The sequence below is a fragment of the Cyprinodon tularosa genome, unplaced genomic scaffold, assembly GCF_016077235.1.
Source record: "Cyprinodon tularosa strain WSP-4 unplaced genomic scaffold, ASM1607723v1 ctg120, whole genome shotgun sequence".
Classification (NCBI taxonomy): domain Eukaryota; kingdom Metazoa; phylum Chordata; class Actinopteri; order Cyprinodontiformes; family Cyprinodontidae; genus Cyprinodon; species Cyprinodon tularosa.
In genome coordinates this window covers 1,034,037-1,051,222 of record NW_024038004.1, presented here as the reverse complement: position 1 = coordinate 1,051,222, position 17,186 = coordinate 1,034,037, and the positions used below count along the sequence as shown (strand labels likewise).

The 17,186-nt window shown below is 37.4% G+C and overlaps 1 protein-coding gene across 1 annotated transcript in view; it reads right to left on the bottom strand.

The window, feature by feature from the left end:
- dph6 (diphthamine biosynthesis 6) overlaps positions 1-17,186 on the bottom strand; it is an 86,852-nt gene that overhangs the window by 16,246 nt on the left and 53,420 nt on the right. The window contains exon 13 of the mRNA XM_038272753.1: positions 1,937-2,185. Within this exon, the coding sequence (XP_038128681.1) occupies positions 1,937-2,185 (249 nt within the window). The remainder of the gene's footprint in view (positions 1-1,936; positions 2,186-17,186) is intronic.

The window sequence follows — 17,186 nt, the reverse complement described above, 5'->3', positions numbered from 1 at the left end:
GGCTTCTCCCTCAATTACAGATCCTACCTTGAACTGCAACATGAGTCGAACATTAGAATAAAGAAAGGCATAAAGTCCAAAGTCCATTTACAGGTGCGACCTCAAGCTGCCAATAAGAACTACTTCTTAGGATGTGGTCTCTTGGTAGCAATCCTGGGTCAGTTAAGTACTTATTTTAAATTCCTTCGACATGCTGCAGGGAATCCCAACAGATGGGCAACATTGCCATCATAAATGACCTCTTATATGAATCTAATTTTAATACCTAATAAAAAACTTTCCTCTTACATAATCTATTCAACTATATAAGGCATAAAGTGCATAAGTATTCACACCCAAGTCACAGCACAAGTCCTGTTTTAAAGTTGACAAAAAATCCTGCAGGAAAACTGTGAGTAGGGATTATTTTTCCCAACTATGCCCTTGGTGATGCATGGTGGTGGCAGCATTTGCTGTGGGGATGCTTTTCTTTAACAGGGACAGAAAAAAAGCAGATGGGGAGAAGAATGTAATAAAAAAAGGGGCATTCTTGAAAGAAAACTAGCCAGAAGCTGGAAAAGACTTGGAAATCAGGAAGAGATTTACCTTTCAGCGGAACAAAGAAATAGCTAAAATGAAGTCATATTCACATCATAGAAAGGTCCAGCCAAAGTCTAGACATAAAAGCAACTGCAAATTTGGGAGAGGACTAACAGAGCTTGAGCTGTTATTTGTAGAATGAGGAAAAAAAACTTCCATGTCTGTCTGGATGTGTAAAGCTGGTTGATTCAAAGCAGTAACTCATAGGGGGCTTAAAGAATACTGCATACCAGACTGTAAAAAAAAAAAAAAAAAGTTTTGCCTTTTTTCATTCACTTCTAAATGATGAACTAATTTATTTTACTCTTCAAATAAAATACTTCCAATATTAAGTTTGAGTTGATAAAGTAACAATGTGTGCATATTTTTGCATAGATATAAGGTGAACTTGACATGCAATGACAGGTCTTATTATTTTTTTTTTTGATTCTCCATTTATCCAACTGTGATTTCCAAGTGTGGCAAAAAGAGTCGAATCCCATAACCATTCGAGCTCTTATCAGGTGTATGTTAGGGAAACATATGCTTGGAACTAAGACGTTTTCATCAAACATGTCAAAGCTTTATGAATGTGATTACTAACTTTAAATATGATCACAATTTTACATATAGTTAGACTTGATAATGTGCTAAGAACTGACATAAAGTTGACACTCTTCAACAGTGTTCAGCACTCTAACAAACCACATGTTGGAGGTGGGCTCCTGCTTCTCTCCCAGAGGCCCTATTCCCATAGTTAGACAGATTACTGTGGGAGGAGAAGCGCTGCCAAAGGAGACTGAAGCCCCTATTAGAAGAACGGAGCAAGGGTTGTAAGCCAGTGCGGGAGAACGGAGCAAAGGGTGGAGGCTGGTGGCAAAGGAGACGGGTGAAGAGGAGGGGGGATAAGCTGCTCTGAGACTTGAACGCAGCTCCAAAATGGTGTGTGGGGGCAAAGGATTAGCAGAGCTCTGAGGAAGACATCTGCTTCTGTGCCAAGCTCTGCATTATCAAAGACACTGGCGTTTCCCACATCATCAACTTTTCATGAGCGAACTCACTGGTAAATATCAGTAGCAATGGCTCAGGTCTCATGGGAACAGAGGGGCGTGAAACACGCTCTTTTTTTTTAACAACTATAAAACTCTTCTGAAAGGCTTCTCTCAGTTCTCATAGCAAGTTCCTTTTATTTCATTGATTAACTGATGCATGAGTTCATTTATCTTTTAATCTATTAAACATTAAATCAACAAACATGGCTGTATAAGTATCATTGATATGTCCTCTGGATCTATTAAAAATAAATACATTAAAAAAACACTTATGAAAGGGCAAACTAGCCAAAGTTATACATTAGATAATGAAAACCTTCACTGACCTTCTCCTCCTCTGTAGCTCTCCACATGCTTTCCCACACAGCTCTGATGTTCCCAATATCTTGTCTTCTTGTGGTGTAGCAGTGGGCCTGGATAACATGAGCCAGAGTCAAGTTGTGGATCACAGCTTCCAGTACCTTCTTCACATGGCTGATGGACAGCTGGGTTTGTACGGAGGGGCCAGCTTTTACCAAATGGAGGGTGCAGGGGACCAAAGCTATTTGACCTGCACAGAAAACCTGCTCTTCTACCTGGAAAAGACAAAGAAAAAAAAAGAAATAGTATACAGGTGCTGGTCATAAAATTAGAATATCATGAAAAAGTAGATTGATTTCAGTAATTCCATTTAAAAAGTGAAACTTGTATATTATATTCATACATTACATACAAACTCATATATTTCAGATGTTTATTTTGTTTAATTTTGATGATTACAAATGACAACAAATGAAAATCTCAAATTCATCATATCAGAAAATTAGAATATTGTGAAAAGGTTCAAAATTGATGGCCCCTGGTGCCACACTCTAATCAGCTAATTAACTCAAACCACCTGCAAAAGCCTTTAAATGGTCTTTCAGTCTAGTTCTATAGGCTACACAATCATGGGGAAGACTGCTGACTTGACAGTTGTCCAAAAGACGACCATCGACACCTTGCACAAGGAGGGCAAGACACAAAAGGTCATCGCTAAAGAGGCTGGCTGTTCACAGAGCTCAGTGTCCAAGCACATTAATAGAGAGGCGAAGGGAAGGAAAAGATGTGGTCGAAAAAAGTGTACAAGCAAGAGAGATAACCGCACCCTGGAGAGGATTGTGAAACAAAACCCATTCAAAAATGTGGGGGAGATTCACAAAGAGTGGACTGCAGCTGGAGTGAGTGCTTCAAGAACCACCACACACAGACGTATGAAAGACATGGGTTTCTGCTGTCGCATTCCTTGTGTCAAGCCACTCTTGAACCACAGACAGCGTCAGAAGCGTCTTGCCTGGGCTAAAGAGAAACAGGACTGGACTGCTGGTGAGTGGTCCAAAGTCATGTTCTCTGATGAAAGTAAATTTTGCATTTCCTTTGGAAATCAAGGTCCCAGAGTCTGGAGGAAAAGAAGAGAGGCACTTCATCCACGTTGCTTGAAGTCCAGTGTAAAGTTTCCACAGTCAGTGATGGTTTGGGGTGCCATGTCATCTGCTGGTGTTGGTCCATTGTGTTTTCTGAGGTCCAGGGTCAACGCAGCCACATACCAGGAAGTTTTAGAGCACTTCATGCTTCCTGCAGCTGACCAACTTTTTGGAGATGCAGATTTCATTTTCCAACAGGACTTGGCACCTGCACACAGTGCCAAAGCTACCAGTACCTGGTTGAAGGACCATGGTATCCCTGTTCTTAATTGGCCAGCAAACTCTCCTGACCTTAACCCCATAGAAAATCTATCGGGTATTGTGAAGAAGAAGATGCAATACACCAGACCCAACAATTCAGAAGAGCTAAAAGCCACTATTAGAGCAACCTGGGCTATCATAACACCTGAGCAGTGCCACAGACTGATCGACTCCATGCCACGCCGCATTGCTGCAGTAATACAGGCCAAAGGAGGCCCAACTAAATACTGAGTGCTGTACATGCTCATACTTTTCATGTTCATACTTTTCAGTTGGCCAACATTTCTATAAATCCTTTGTTTTTATTGGTCTTCAGTAATATTCTAATTTTCTGATATGATGAATTTGAGATTTTCATTTGTTGTCATTTGTAATCATCAAAATTAAACAAAATAAACATCTGAAATATATGAGTTTGTATGTAATGTATGACTATAATATACAAGTTTCACTTTCTAAATGGAATTACTGAAATCAATCTACTTTTTCATGATATTCTAATTTTATGACCAGCACCTGTAGATGACATAAAAAACATAGTGACAGTGTAGGCTGAGCTAAAAGGAGATGCTTAGAGGTCCTTGTGGTAACCTTTTGAGAAATATCATAGTTAATATTTGTTAGAGAAACCTCTCAAATACTCCTTAGGTAGATTCTAACCTTTTCAGAATAGTAGTAAAGCCATTTTTTACACCAACTCCTAACTGTGAATATAAATAAGGATTGAAGAAGAAAGGTTAAAAGTTTTCAATACTATTGCTCATAGTTCCTAAAGGGAAATTAGAAATGGCTAATGGGCAGATAAATAAGGTGGACATAAAATAGGATCAATGCTTTGCTCATTAGGAAGCTTGGAAAGTAAAAATAAACTCAGACATTAACTTAGTCAGAAACCAAGAAAATGTCTACAATTGTTGCTTGTCTAAATAGTTCAGTCCAGATCAGCTGTTAGAAGAACATGTGACCATAACAATCCAGTTAAAGATAAAAAAGAAAGGGATGTACACTGGGAAAAAATCAAAATCTAGTTAAGTCATTTTTTCTTAAAATAAGTGCATTTGTTCTTGGATTGAGGAGATAAGAGACATTTTGCCAATGGAATAAGACAATTTACACCTTAAATAAGAAAACACAATTGCATTGTCTTATTTCACATGCATATTATCTAATTATCTTATTTTAAGAGTAAAAATACTGATTCCATTGGCAAACTATCTCATTTACCTACTCAAATTAAGTGTAAATACACCTAATTTATGACATTTTTACTTATTTCTAGATCGTTTTTTCCAGTGTAAAGAAAAACAAAACTTGATCCATTTTACAAACCTCAATACAGGGAGATTTTTTGGCCAGGAACACCGAAGGAAAGCTTAAAAAGAGCAAAGAGAGGATACTTTCGGGAAAAAAATTAGAACTTCCTTTCTAATTAATATGAAGTTCAAATTGGAAACTGGAAAACAGGCTTTGTTTTAAAAACAAAAGTACAGCATTCACAGATTTTGTATAATCAAATTAACATTAATTATAAACCAATGTTTCATTAGCAGTACATTAATTAACAGGTTCCTTCTCCCATTCTTCAGCATCTTATCACCACCAACTCATAATTCACAGGTCTAATGCAAGCAGGTATTCTGGTAGATACTTGCAAATATATCTCAGTGGTGCTGTTGTTATTCATAAGGATAATTAACCATATGATAATAAGCTCAATTCACCGTTAAATGCCTGTGTTAGAATTAAGCCCCCTAAATAATAGAAGCTGAAGAAAAATCTATCTGCTTAATGCAGACAGAGGAGTAGACATAAGAGGTGGCATTAAGGAGGTCAGGTCTTCAGAGGCCCAGTAGATCAGCAGGGTTTGCAGCTGGATGACATTATAGCTGGACACCGGGTATTGGTCAATGCAAATGGATGCTGTAGGTATACTAAGAATTGCAGAAACCCTCATGCACATGCAAATCCAAAGCTGCCAGGATCAACTGATGGATGAACAAGGCTTTTACCGATTATCAATAACCGAGCCTTTTAAGTTAGTAGGGTTAGTGTCAACAGGATTTGGCTTTTAAAATTAGGATGATCAGCTGAATAAGGGAGTACCAAAGATGTCTAACTTTGTGTTTTTTTTTTTTCTTGACACTAGTGATTTTTATCAGTGAATATGAGCTTAATTAAACATATTTTATTATTTAACATACAGAGCAGCAAAAAGTGCAGCATTGTGAATGGTAAATGGCATGTACTTATATAGCGCCTTTATTCAAGTTAGGAGACTTGACCAAAGCGCTTTACACTACATTCATTCACCCATTCACACACACACTCACACACAGATGGTGGCAAGCTACATTGTAGCCACAGCTGCCCTGGGGCTCACTGACAGAAGCGAGGCTGCCGTACACTGGCGCCACCGGGCCCTCTGACCACCATCAGTAGACAATGCAGGTGAAGTGTCTTGCCCAAGGACACAACGACAATGAAAGTCGGAGTCGGGGCTTGAACCGTCAACCCTTCGATTACAGGGCAAACTCCTCCATCCAACGCCACTGTCGCCCTGCCATATCGGTGTGCAATAACCGCATAAGAAAACTGTACTCAAATTTAAAATAAATAAATAAATAAATGTGATGGATGAGAGTAACTGATGTCATCTGTTTAGCACCAAGTGGAACAACTTGCTTCTCTGTTTGAAGTGAAAGATATTTCTTAAAAGTACGAATATCAGTTTGCGTTCCTTTCAGCTGTATTAAGGCTGTAGCTCACTACAGTTGTAATTCTAGAACAAAATACACAAAAACAAAAAAAGAAAATACTGGCCAATAGATAAAGTAGAGAGCGGTCTCCTGCTAAAATGCAGCTCATAAAAATATGATGATTACACATCATTTTCCAATGAGGAACCCTAAGGAGAAACTTGGTGGTATGGCCTAACAACCCAGCATCTCACAGAGAGAGAGAAAAAAAGTTTGTTGGAGGCTTTTCTATCAGTTTTTCACTTTTTTCCCTGTCTTTTAAAACAGTGGGGAAAGAAAAATTGTAATCAAAATCCTTCTTATTGAGCAGCCATGCAGTTATCGAGTAATTTCTTCTAATATTTTTGGGCTTTGATGTAGAAAACAAATTATGGTAAAGCTGATATAAATGTGTAAAGCTTTCTGGTCATAAACAGCCATTATCTATAGGTTCAGTCACCTATTGGTCTTGCAGTTTACTTTTTAACTTTGTTATGTCTTTATCTCTTATCATTTTGTTCCTTGGTACCATAATTAAAAGATCTCAATTGTTTCACGATTCTGGGTACAAAGTGTCTCAAATAGTAAAAGGATGCCTAATTGGTGAGAAGAAATGTATCCACTTAACTTGTACTTTGTTGCAAATTGATTAATATATCCAATTAAAGAAGTATTTTTTGTTAAGAAAATAAAATGATTTCCAAACAGCATTACAGAAATGACGTCATTAACCATATAGGACACTTTCTTCCCTCAGTTTCTACCACTTTGAAGAATGACGATACATGATTTTAATGGTAAAGTTTACCTTTTTGATAAAATTCTAACAGAACCAGATGTTAGCCACACCACTGCTAAGCTAAAGGGCAGACACCGTCATTGGTATTTCCATAACTGAATGGGTTAACCATGATAATCAGCTCTTGGGTTCACTTGTCAGCTTTGATGAAGCTTTAGCTTCCATCTCTGCTGCAGCAAATTACTGGGACAGTGTATGAGGCAGGAGATGGAGGGTAGGCGAGTTAGAGAAGCAAGAGTGAGTAAAAGGGAAGATAGGGCCCTCCCTGCTTTCAACCATTTGGATCAATCACCGGATCATTTACCTGCTAGCATGATCTGCCCAGGAGCCAACATTACGGAGACTGCCACACATAAAAGCCAGAATCCCACACATCAACAACAAATTGTCAATTGTCATTCCATTTATGAGCCATCAAATTCCATCATATCCATTCCAGCAAAAAGGAACTCCATCAGGTTGGACATGTGGCTACAATCTTTTAACAACCTCTTAACATTAAAAAAGTGCTTACTGCATTTTGAATTCCTAAAGACCAACTACCGATTGTCAATTTGAATATCAAAAGGAGAAAGCATGGGGCCTCTTGACTGTTAAAAGCAGAATCCCATTGCGTCTACCGAGCAGGTGTGTGATGATCAATTATTAAGGATCTGACTCTAGTTACTCTTAGTGGGAGGTGGAATCGGGGATCTTGGGTTTTGCCGTTTCCGTGCTGGTCGTGAATGGGGGAAGAGAGCGTGGAAGGGGAAGAGTGAATACTATTTACATAAAATTAACAGTTCAAAAGAATGAGTTCACACACCAATCAAACTTGTTAATTGACTGTCAATGGTGTGTCCCTGAATATACAACACAACTACATTATTCATCTAAGGCCTTGACAGCGAAGACAGTCCAATTTGCATGGCCGTTCTAAATTTGATCAACAACCACAATGCCACATGCATTTTTAATAAGCCATGGATGGGAACCTTTAATATTCATAAGGGTCAAAGACTTGCATATGACATTAAACTTTTTTTTAAAAGGTAAGTATTTTTCAAATGCTGGCCTTTGTTCTCTAAGTGGCCCAGAGGAAAAGGTGTAACGTTCCTTATTCTGTGGGGAATAAAGAATGAATGCATCTTTTTTCTGTTGAGTTATTTTTGTCATTCAACTGATTGAAATCTATTCATTCAAACTTTTAGAATAAAAAGTGTCAAGCTACAACTGGTTCAAATGGCCTTAATGCTCTGTAATTATTCTTATCTATGATAAAAAAGGTTACAGCAAGCTTTAAAACCAAGAAAAAGAAAAAAAGTTCACCTTCTATGATTTTTCCCAACATATGTAATAGAGCTGTATTTTCACCTTGAACCACACATTTATTTAGCCTCTAGTTTAAAACTGATTTTTTTTTTCTAATGAACATTTTGACGTGTCTGAAAGTCAACACCGTAATGATATTTGTTCCATTTCTTTGAGCTGTAGACAGTAACATCATTAAACACTTTTAAAAGGAACTTGGTGGTGTTTCATTTCAGACTGGTAGGTCTGAGGTGTTACTAATTACAGTTTTTCAGAATTCAAGAGTTGACCAGACGGTGCTAGACTATTTTCATATTGGTGATGGAGTCCTCTGGGCCCCCTCATCACACCGAAGACGCCTCAGAGTGTCATTAGCAAAACTTTAGAATGGTGTAGATTAACTAGCCTGGCTTGGATAATATTACCTGGTATTGATGAACAGTCAGGTCTCCCCCCCCCGGTTCCAAGGACAAAGTGAGGTGAAAAATGGCTCCACCATTCCTAACCAATATGCTAATGGTCACATTTCTCCCCACTGAGACTGTATACATAATTTAACAAGTAAAACGTGTGTCAAACAGTTTAGATTAATAAAACTTTAAAAGGGTCATTGGAGCAAAGCAACATCTACAATCCAAACTTAAATTATCATTTGAAATTCATTCATTTTTATTAATGTTACAAAATGTCTCATTAGACAATAAATGCTTTATAAAAGAGTTGAATGTTTTTTGTATCTGTTTTATCGGCAATACCTAAATGTCACAAAGGATTATATCAAATGTTATAATGCCTTGTAGGTTTTATAGCAATTTAATAGTGTTAATACATTTTAGAGATAAAAACTGATACTGTAACATTTAAGTGTCTTGGTTTGATTTAAGTTAGACTTTGTCAAGGGAATTCTAACTCATTAACATTCTTCAAACTAAATCATTCAATTATGTCTTTGTCCTACTAGAAACACACTGGAAAAAATCTAAATCTAGACAAGTCTTTTTTTGCTTAAAATAAGTGCATTTGTTCTTGAATTACGAATGAAAAGGAGACATTTTGCCAATGGAACAACACAATTTACCTTTAAAATAAGAAAACACAATTGCATATTCTTATTTTAAGTGCATTTTATCTAAATATCTTATTTTAAGAGTAAAAACAGTCGTTCCGTTGGCAAAACATCTAATTTACCTACTCAAATTAAGGGTAAATGCACTTAATTTGAGAAATATTTACTTATTTCTAGATTGTTTTTCCAGTGCAGAAGTAAACGTTCAGATATAAACTGATGAATGCATCCATCCTCCCATTAGCTCTGACCAGCCTACCTGTCTTGCTAAAGAAAAGCATCCCCAGAGAAAGATGCTGCCACCAACATATTTAGTCAAGGGGCATGGCACAAGCAAACAATATTTGTGGCTTTTACTCAGCAATGATTGCATTTTTCATTAATCCAGGACATATTTGTTGATTGAATGTCTAGTTTTCCTTTTAAAAGATATTCCTACCTGAGCTTTTCATCTGTGGAGCTCCTGCAGGGTTAGGCCGACAGCCAGGTCTCGGTGGGCCTATGGTTGTGCCACAAGTTTTACATTTTAGGCGTAGTACTAAGAGGACTATGCTCCATGAGAAACTGAAAGACCCTTCATGATCTAATCCTGTAATGAAATTAATCTGCTGTGTTAATACTGTTTTTTAAAATAGATTTTAAAAGCAATAGGTTACAACGGATTTTATCAGTTGTATCAGACTAAAGGAGTTGAAAATAAAAAGAAGTTGACCAGTTTAGAAATGTTTAGTCCATGTATCATTTGCCTCTCTTTCACAATTACACTTGTATTGGTTGCACATTGGTTGCAAATTGCAGTGAAGTACTTGGTTGAAATTATGTTTAAAAGGTAAATGTTCACGTGTTCTGAATAGGTGCTATGTGAATAATCTGAAAAAAGGTGAATTAATTAAGAATACTGCAAGGGACTGCATATGCCATCTAAAACCAAGTCTAATGTTTCACAGAAAAAGTTATTTTCCTTTGGCTACTTTTAATCCATTTCTTTCTTGATTCTTATTCTACAAGTTTCCTCCTCTACTCGATCACCTCAAATGTGAGAGCTAAAAAAAACTAAAGCTGAAGTTTTGTTGCATGCATTTAAGTGCATATATAATGTCCTTCTGGCAGGATTTGAAATGCGGTGACTGTTTAATCCGTGTGTGCTGGATGGCAGTTTGTCAGGGATGTGTGCCGTGATTCCATCTTGAACTGGCTTCGAGTCTGTGGGGTTCTTTCAGCATTAGCGAATTCAAAGCAGATCACGTCTGGGAATGGAAAATGATAAGAAACGGGCTCATGTTGTGCCGCGCCCTGAGGAAATCCTGCCTCCTCTGACACCTCATTTCTACAAATGCAAACCTTTAAGGAGAGGGGCAACCTTTCTCTCTCATACAGAACCCTCAACTTTGTATGTCTGGATTGGAAAGGGGGAATGTATTAGTGTTTTTATTATTATTCCCTCCTTTTTCCTTCTCTCTCTCTCTCCCTTCTTCATCCTGTTCATGCTCTAGTTTGAGCCTAACCCCTGTATGCTCATCTGTCAAAAAACATTAGTGTTCCTTAAACAGCGACATAAATAGCCACATAAAGTGTAAAAAAAAAGAAAACAAATATGAGACATTTCTTGGTTAAATCTTGCTCGTCTGAAATTGCAACAATGTTTACAAAATAAACCAGAAGCACATGTTAAAAACATAAAAATGCTAGAAAATTTAGAATAAATAAATATCTATTGAAGAGACAATGTGTGTTCAGTCTCAGGGACAGAGGCTAACCCCCCTCCCCAAAAAAAAATGTTTAAGCTTGTTTTTTTTGTGTTGCCCTGACATTTCCACTCTGTAGACATTGAAATGTGCAGAGATGTAACACTGCACTGTCAGCTCTGTTCAACTTTATGCTGGTCAGAAGCTGCCACTCAGTACTATAACCAAGGTCAGAGGGGAGCTGCCAGCTGAATGCTGAGAGAGATGTGTCTGCAAGGAAAACAACATAAATAAACAGAAAACTGCTTTAACAGAAAATAAATAATAGAATATAGGCCTTTTCTGCATTTATTTGTTTGCATATAATGTTTAAGAGATTGCAAAATGAAGCAAAAACTACCTGAGGCAGATGTAGTGAAATCGGCTCTTTACATTGCAGTACAGTGCCATAACAGAGTGGGGCTGTGAACGGAGAGTGATGGAGGGGCATGCTTTTTCATCGGGTTAGGCAAAATGCCCCGCTGCCTTCAACTGTCCTGGCCGCACATTTTTTGACAAATTGGTTGTGAGGCTTTTACGACTGATGCACATATCGCAAAAATCAGTTCTGCCAAGCTTCCTCTATGACCTGCCCGTAGGACATGACAGGGCCCCTCCATGCATCGCTCTATCAAGCTGAATCCTTCCAGGACAATGCAAATTATGACAAATTCCATCATCCTGCATTATACGCTTTCCCCCGCTAATCTCCCTAATTCGAGATAATCGGGGAGGGTCTCTCGCTGTTTAAGCTGAGGGGCATGTTGTCTGACTGAATGATGCTGAAACTGCAACCCTCATCCCCCGTTCTGTCTCCCTTTCCAGCTGTGACCATCTCATCTTCTCTATCTTTTCTGATTTTTTTTTTGTTCTTTTGTGTGATATTTCATCTCCTTTCCTGGCAGTTAAGAAAGCACATGCCAATTAGACCCGGACAGAAATAAATAAAATTGAAGTGATTTCAGAGTAGTGAAACGTACATTTGTAAATAAAGAAACAACAGAAATGACCAAGCATGCATCTGTAAATGACAATTTGAGATTCTTGGAAATTTAGAGCAGAAGTGTCTAGAGAGAATAAGAAATATTTAACTATTTTCTAAATAATAAATCTGTCTAAATCTACATCTGAAAGAAACTAAGACACAGACAGACACATTCTTACTTCTGTTCTTTCCTTGCACAATAATAGGGGACTGAATATAAAGTCCAGAACTTACAAAAATAAACAGCCTAAAAAATAAAACAATAATGCAAAGAGTGACAACAATACAGTTTAAAGTAATCAAGTAAAGGTAAAGACATGCATTTCCGTTTCCAATCAATAGATGGCAGTATGACTGCATTAAAAAGCACTGAACACACTACAGCAACAGAGGAGGCTGACCAGAGAGCATCACCAATCCCTTTAGATTTACTCCTGTTGTTTTTTTGTTTTTTGTTGTTTTTTTTTTTTTTTTTTTTTGCTTTGCTTGTTTATTTTTGGGGTGATTAATATATATTCAAAAAAGAGAAAGCATAAACCTGGAAAAAAAATTGGAAAACACCTAAAAAAATAATGACTAATGACATGATTCTGTTAAAATTAACGTATAAATATATAATCTATGTTCTTATCTTGATTTTTTTTTTATAAATATGGAGAAAAAAAAGAGGAACGGTAAATAAAAACTTGAAGTGCTATAGCAAAATCCCAAAAAATGTCAAGAAAGCTGAGCTTCAAAAGAGAATTTATACTTATAATATGAATGTTTTTTCCTGAAATACATAATTTATAACATAACAAAATATTTTAGAATAATAATCCTACCACAGAAAAGTGATATAGTGCTCCTAAAATACACTGAATCCCTTATGAAAAATACAGCAAATATTAACATTTGCCTCAGAGCATCAGATGCAGCTCAATAAATTCTGACATGTAGTAAATATTGTCTAGTCCATATCGGGAAAATGAACCTGCACCCTTAACGTCTCTACTTCATAACATAACACACATTCACAGGGCTAAAACAAAACTTCCGGTTTATAATAAATGTACAGCAGGGATGATAAATTAATATTAAAAGTGAAAGTGCTGGCATATCGCGAGGTGGGAAAAAAATAGAAGGCACAACATCATTCATCTGCAGACAATTTTTTTTCTTCTTCACAGCAGCAAGGCATGCTTTGATGACAACAGCATTTGAAAAGCAAATAACCCGAGTTAAAATTTAATGCTCAGCAAAACCATGTCATTGAGAAGTACGAGGCCAAGAGACACATCAACACTGTGTATCTTCAGTCTTACATAGTAGAGATTAAAAAAAACAACCTTCATTTATAGGGGTGGAATTTTGATTCTTTAATTTTCTGGTAGAAATATGTTAAAGCAAGTCATTGATAGATGGTTGAGATTTATACAATCTGTGCAATTTGCAGAGAGGCAGATAAAAATACAGGAGTTATGCATAAAAGCACTTGTAGCTATAGAAGAGACAATGGATTTCCTACAAGAAGAGAGAATTTGCTTTAAAGTTAATACTGTTTGTAGAGTAGTTAGGGTTAATTTTTTTGTTGAAAAAAGATGTAAAAATAAACAAGTTGATTTCTTAAAATCTGTAGATGCCATTTATTTTAGTTTCAGTTAAAAAAGGAAGGCATTTTCAAACCCTGATTAGAGTCTGTATGTCTTCAAAATTCTTTGTAAAGAAGTCGATTCCTATATTTTTTTCCTGTTTCTGTGTCAAGCATGTAGGAAGCTTTTGCAGATTCTGTTTATTTGCTTGGTACACTTTGTGTCTGTGTGCATGTGAGTAGGCAGGCCCTGTCAGCTATGCCCTCTCGTCACTGCAGGGGGAAGAAACACACCCAGGCAGCTCTGAATATAGTGGCTAGTTACCATAGTAATGGGATGGTCATACATCTCTCTGTTCTCAGACATTGATGGAAGTGGACAGGACACGCCGCTCCGCTTTTTATCTATGGTTATTTCATTCCACAAAAAAAAAAATAAAAAATGCAAAGCCATCCTACTGCTCCTTTTACTGGATCCAAATCGCAGGGTTGAAATGGGAAGTAAATACTTGGGTATGGGGTAATAATTCACAAACGGAACTACAAATAATTGATGTGTTTTGACTGAATGTTTGCGATTGCGACTGTAATAGCACGCGCGTCTTGGCAGATGTCTGCTGTGGTCGGATCTTTACATGATGCTTTTCAGATGCCTTCTTGATGTCTCTGAACCATTGCCCCCCCCTCCCCACTGCTCATCAGCAGTGACAAAGTGAGAAGCAAACAAGGATCTTCTCAAACACACTCCACTACACACACACCAATGCAACATGCACTTGCATCAGATTAAAACGCAGGGTCGATCATTTATCAAATGTAATTATATTCAAAGGCCATAATTGATTGCATTAATCAAAATATAACTAAATGTTTTGGTGCAATCTCCTTGTGAATGAAGACAATATTAAAACAATCCTCTTTACACGAATTGTGCTCATCTCTGAAGATATTCTTAAAGTAAGATAACCTTAAACAAAAACACCAAAATCACACAAAAGATGGAAAAAAAAAACTATTTAACAGCATTTCCTTAATGGAATATTATTTTCTGCTAAACATAGCATATTGACTAATAGTGATCAGAAGGCTATCTAAACCCTTTATTCATTCTTATCTTGATACAGACACAAAAATGCAAAATTGCACAAATCATCACATTTTTGCTCACATTGAGTCTTAATAAAGCAATATAGCATAAATTAATTTATCAATCTGCTTTAGCAGAGAAGGGAATCAGCTGTTTAACAGGCCTGAATTTTAAACTTGATAGGTGTAGTGTTAAAGTAATAAAGGGTGGTACTAATGTATCCAATGCTGTCCTGCAACCAGAAATATTCCAAAAAAGTTACATTTGTCTCCCTCTATTCAGGCAGCTGACTGACAGTCTCCAGCAACAGGTAGGGTTAGAAAATACTACCCAGCAGCAAATTAACCCTTTCTAATAAAGTAAAGAAAAATGCCAACTTTTAGTAGGCTTACTTGCAGGTCAGAAGCAACAGATAGGGGAGGGGAAGCATTGCATTACTGTAAATGTATTTTCAATAATAATCATAGGTAAACAATTAGAACTTTACTAATATTGGTAATTTGCCATGTGCATATTTTGTGGGTTATGTAGGTGGAGTCCAGTCACCACTTTTACAAAAGACATCTTTTGCAGCCTACATGTCCACACACACACGCACACATAAGTATCTCTTTGTGTTTGTCAGTATCCTATGTGTAAAAGAGGCACGATAGCTACCCTGTCCCAACTTCCAATGGCTGGTTGACATGAACCAAGGCAGTCAGGCACCAATAATACATGAAGAGCTGTTCAAAGACAATTAGGATCAGTTGTCACGGTCGGGCCCATTAATGAGTCGGAGTGTGGCAGGGGCCGAGGCAGAGGCACAGCACAGGCGAACGCCGCCGCCTGAGAGCCGATGCGCTCTGACAGATCCAGTCCCTCCCCTGTCCTCGCCTGGTACAAGCTGATACCAGCCTGCGCCCATGATGGGGCTGCAGAAGTGGCAGCATACCATTGGAAAAAAAATATAAAAATAATAATATCTATATATATATATATATATATATATATATATATATATATATATATATATATATATATATATATATATATATATATATATATATATGTGTGTGTGTGTGTATTTATTTATAAAGAAAAAAAAGGAAGCAATGTTTTCTGCAAATAATGACTGCCAGGCCACTTCAGCCATCGTGTCATAACAGAGGGGAGAGAAGAGGAGGGGGTGAGAGAATATTGACTGGCAGTAAAATAATTACCCATGTTGTCTCTACGTCTTTACATAAAACTACCTTCACATATAAATACAACTGTGGTTTGATTTGACCACATCTGTGAATGTATCCGCATTTGGCCACAAGTTCTCAGCCTGATCCAGAAAGCGCCCAGGGAAGAAAAAGTATTTTATCAAAAAGACATGTATCAAAAGTTTCACATTTTTTATTAAGATGTATCCCAAGAAAAATGAAGCAATGGTTGTCTCTACATGGAAAAAAGGCTTCAACATATCTGCATGAACATTGTGCTGTGCATATATATATTTTTTGTGTTTATTTGATGGCAAAAGAAGATACAGAATGACAAAGATAACACAAAGGCTAGCTGCTTAAGTTACGAAAATTATTTTTGACATTTTTTTTAAAGTGGAAGTGGAAGCTTTCACAAGAAACATCAACTCTGTTGACCACAAGGTCAAATTCACCAGAGAGGTGACAACAAGCTACCTTTTCTGGACTGTTTGGTGAGCATGGAAGGAGATGAAAACCTCAGCATTTAAGTGTATAGGAAATCCACTCACACAGACCAATATCTTCTTTTTGACTCACACCACCCACTTGAACAGTCAGAACTTCACAACAACAGGTAAAGCATGTCCCTACAACAACAGAAGGGAGGCTCAAAGAACAGAAACACAAAGATGCTCTTCAAACCAAACTGGGCGTTTGTCAAATCAGCAAGAAAATCCAAAAGACATGCGGCAGAACATAAGAATGAGAAGATTAAATGCAAAAACATGGCCATCCCATATGTTGCAAACACAGAATCCCATTACATTTCAAACCAAACAAGTACCTTAAACAGAGACTATAGCAGCCTAAAGACAAAACCCCCAGACCAAATATGAGCGGAGTGGTGTATGCAGTTAAGTACAGCAAGGAACGCTCTGATCTTTATATTGGAGAAACCAAACAACCGCTCCACAGACGCATGGCCCAACACAGAAGAGAGACCTCCTCAGGACAAGACACAGTGGTACATCTATACCTTATGGAAAAAGGAAATTCTTTTGCGGACCAGAATGTTTACATTTTGGACAAAGAAAATAGGTGGTTTGAGAGGGGTGTGAAGGAAGCCATCTATGTTTCAGAAAGAAAAAACAAGCTTAAACAGAGGGGGTGGACTGAGATTTCAGCTTTCAAAAACCTACAATGCAGCAATTGAGTTGATTCCTTCCTGCTATAATCGCAACCCCCATTACAGGGAAACAGAGGACCTCACCTCTTCAGCCAGGCCAATGATTCCCTTTAACGACCCCTCTTTCAGAGACATAGACAGGTTTTGGGTATCACAGGCTAACAAAATTACCCCCATTCCAAAGGGACGGACAAGCTTTTCAGGTTCAATTTGCATGTTTCTAAGCCAAAACAAGGCTTTGATTTGGTCCACTCTGTAA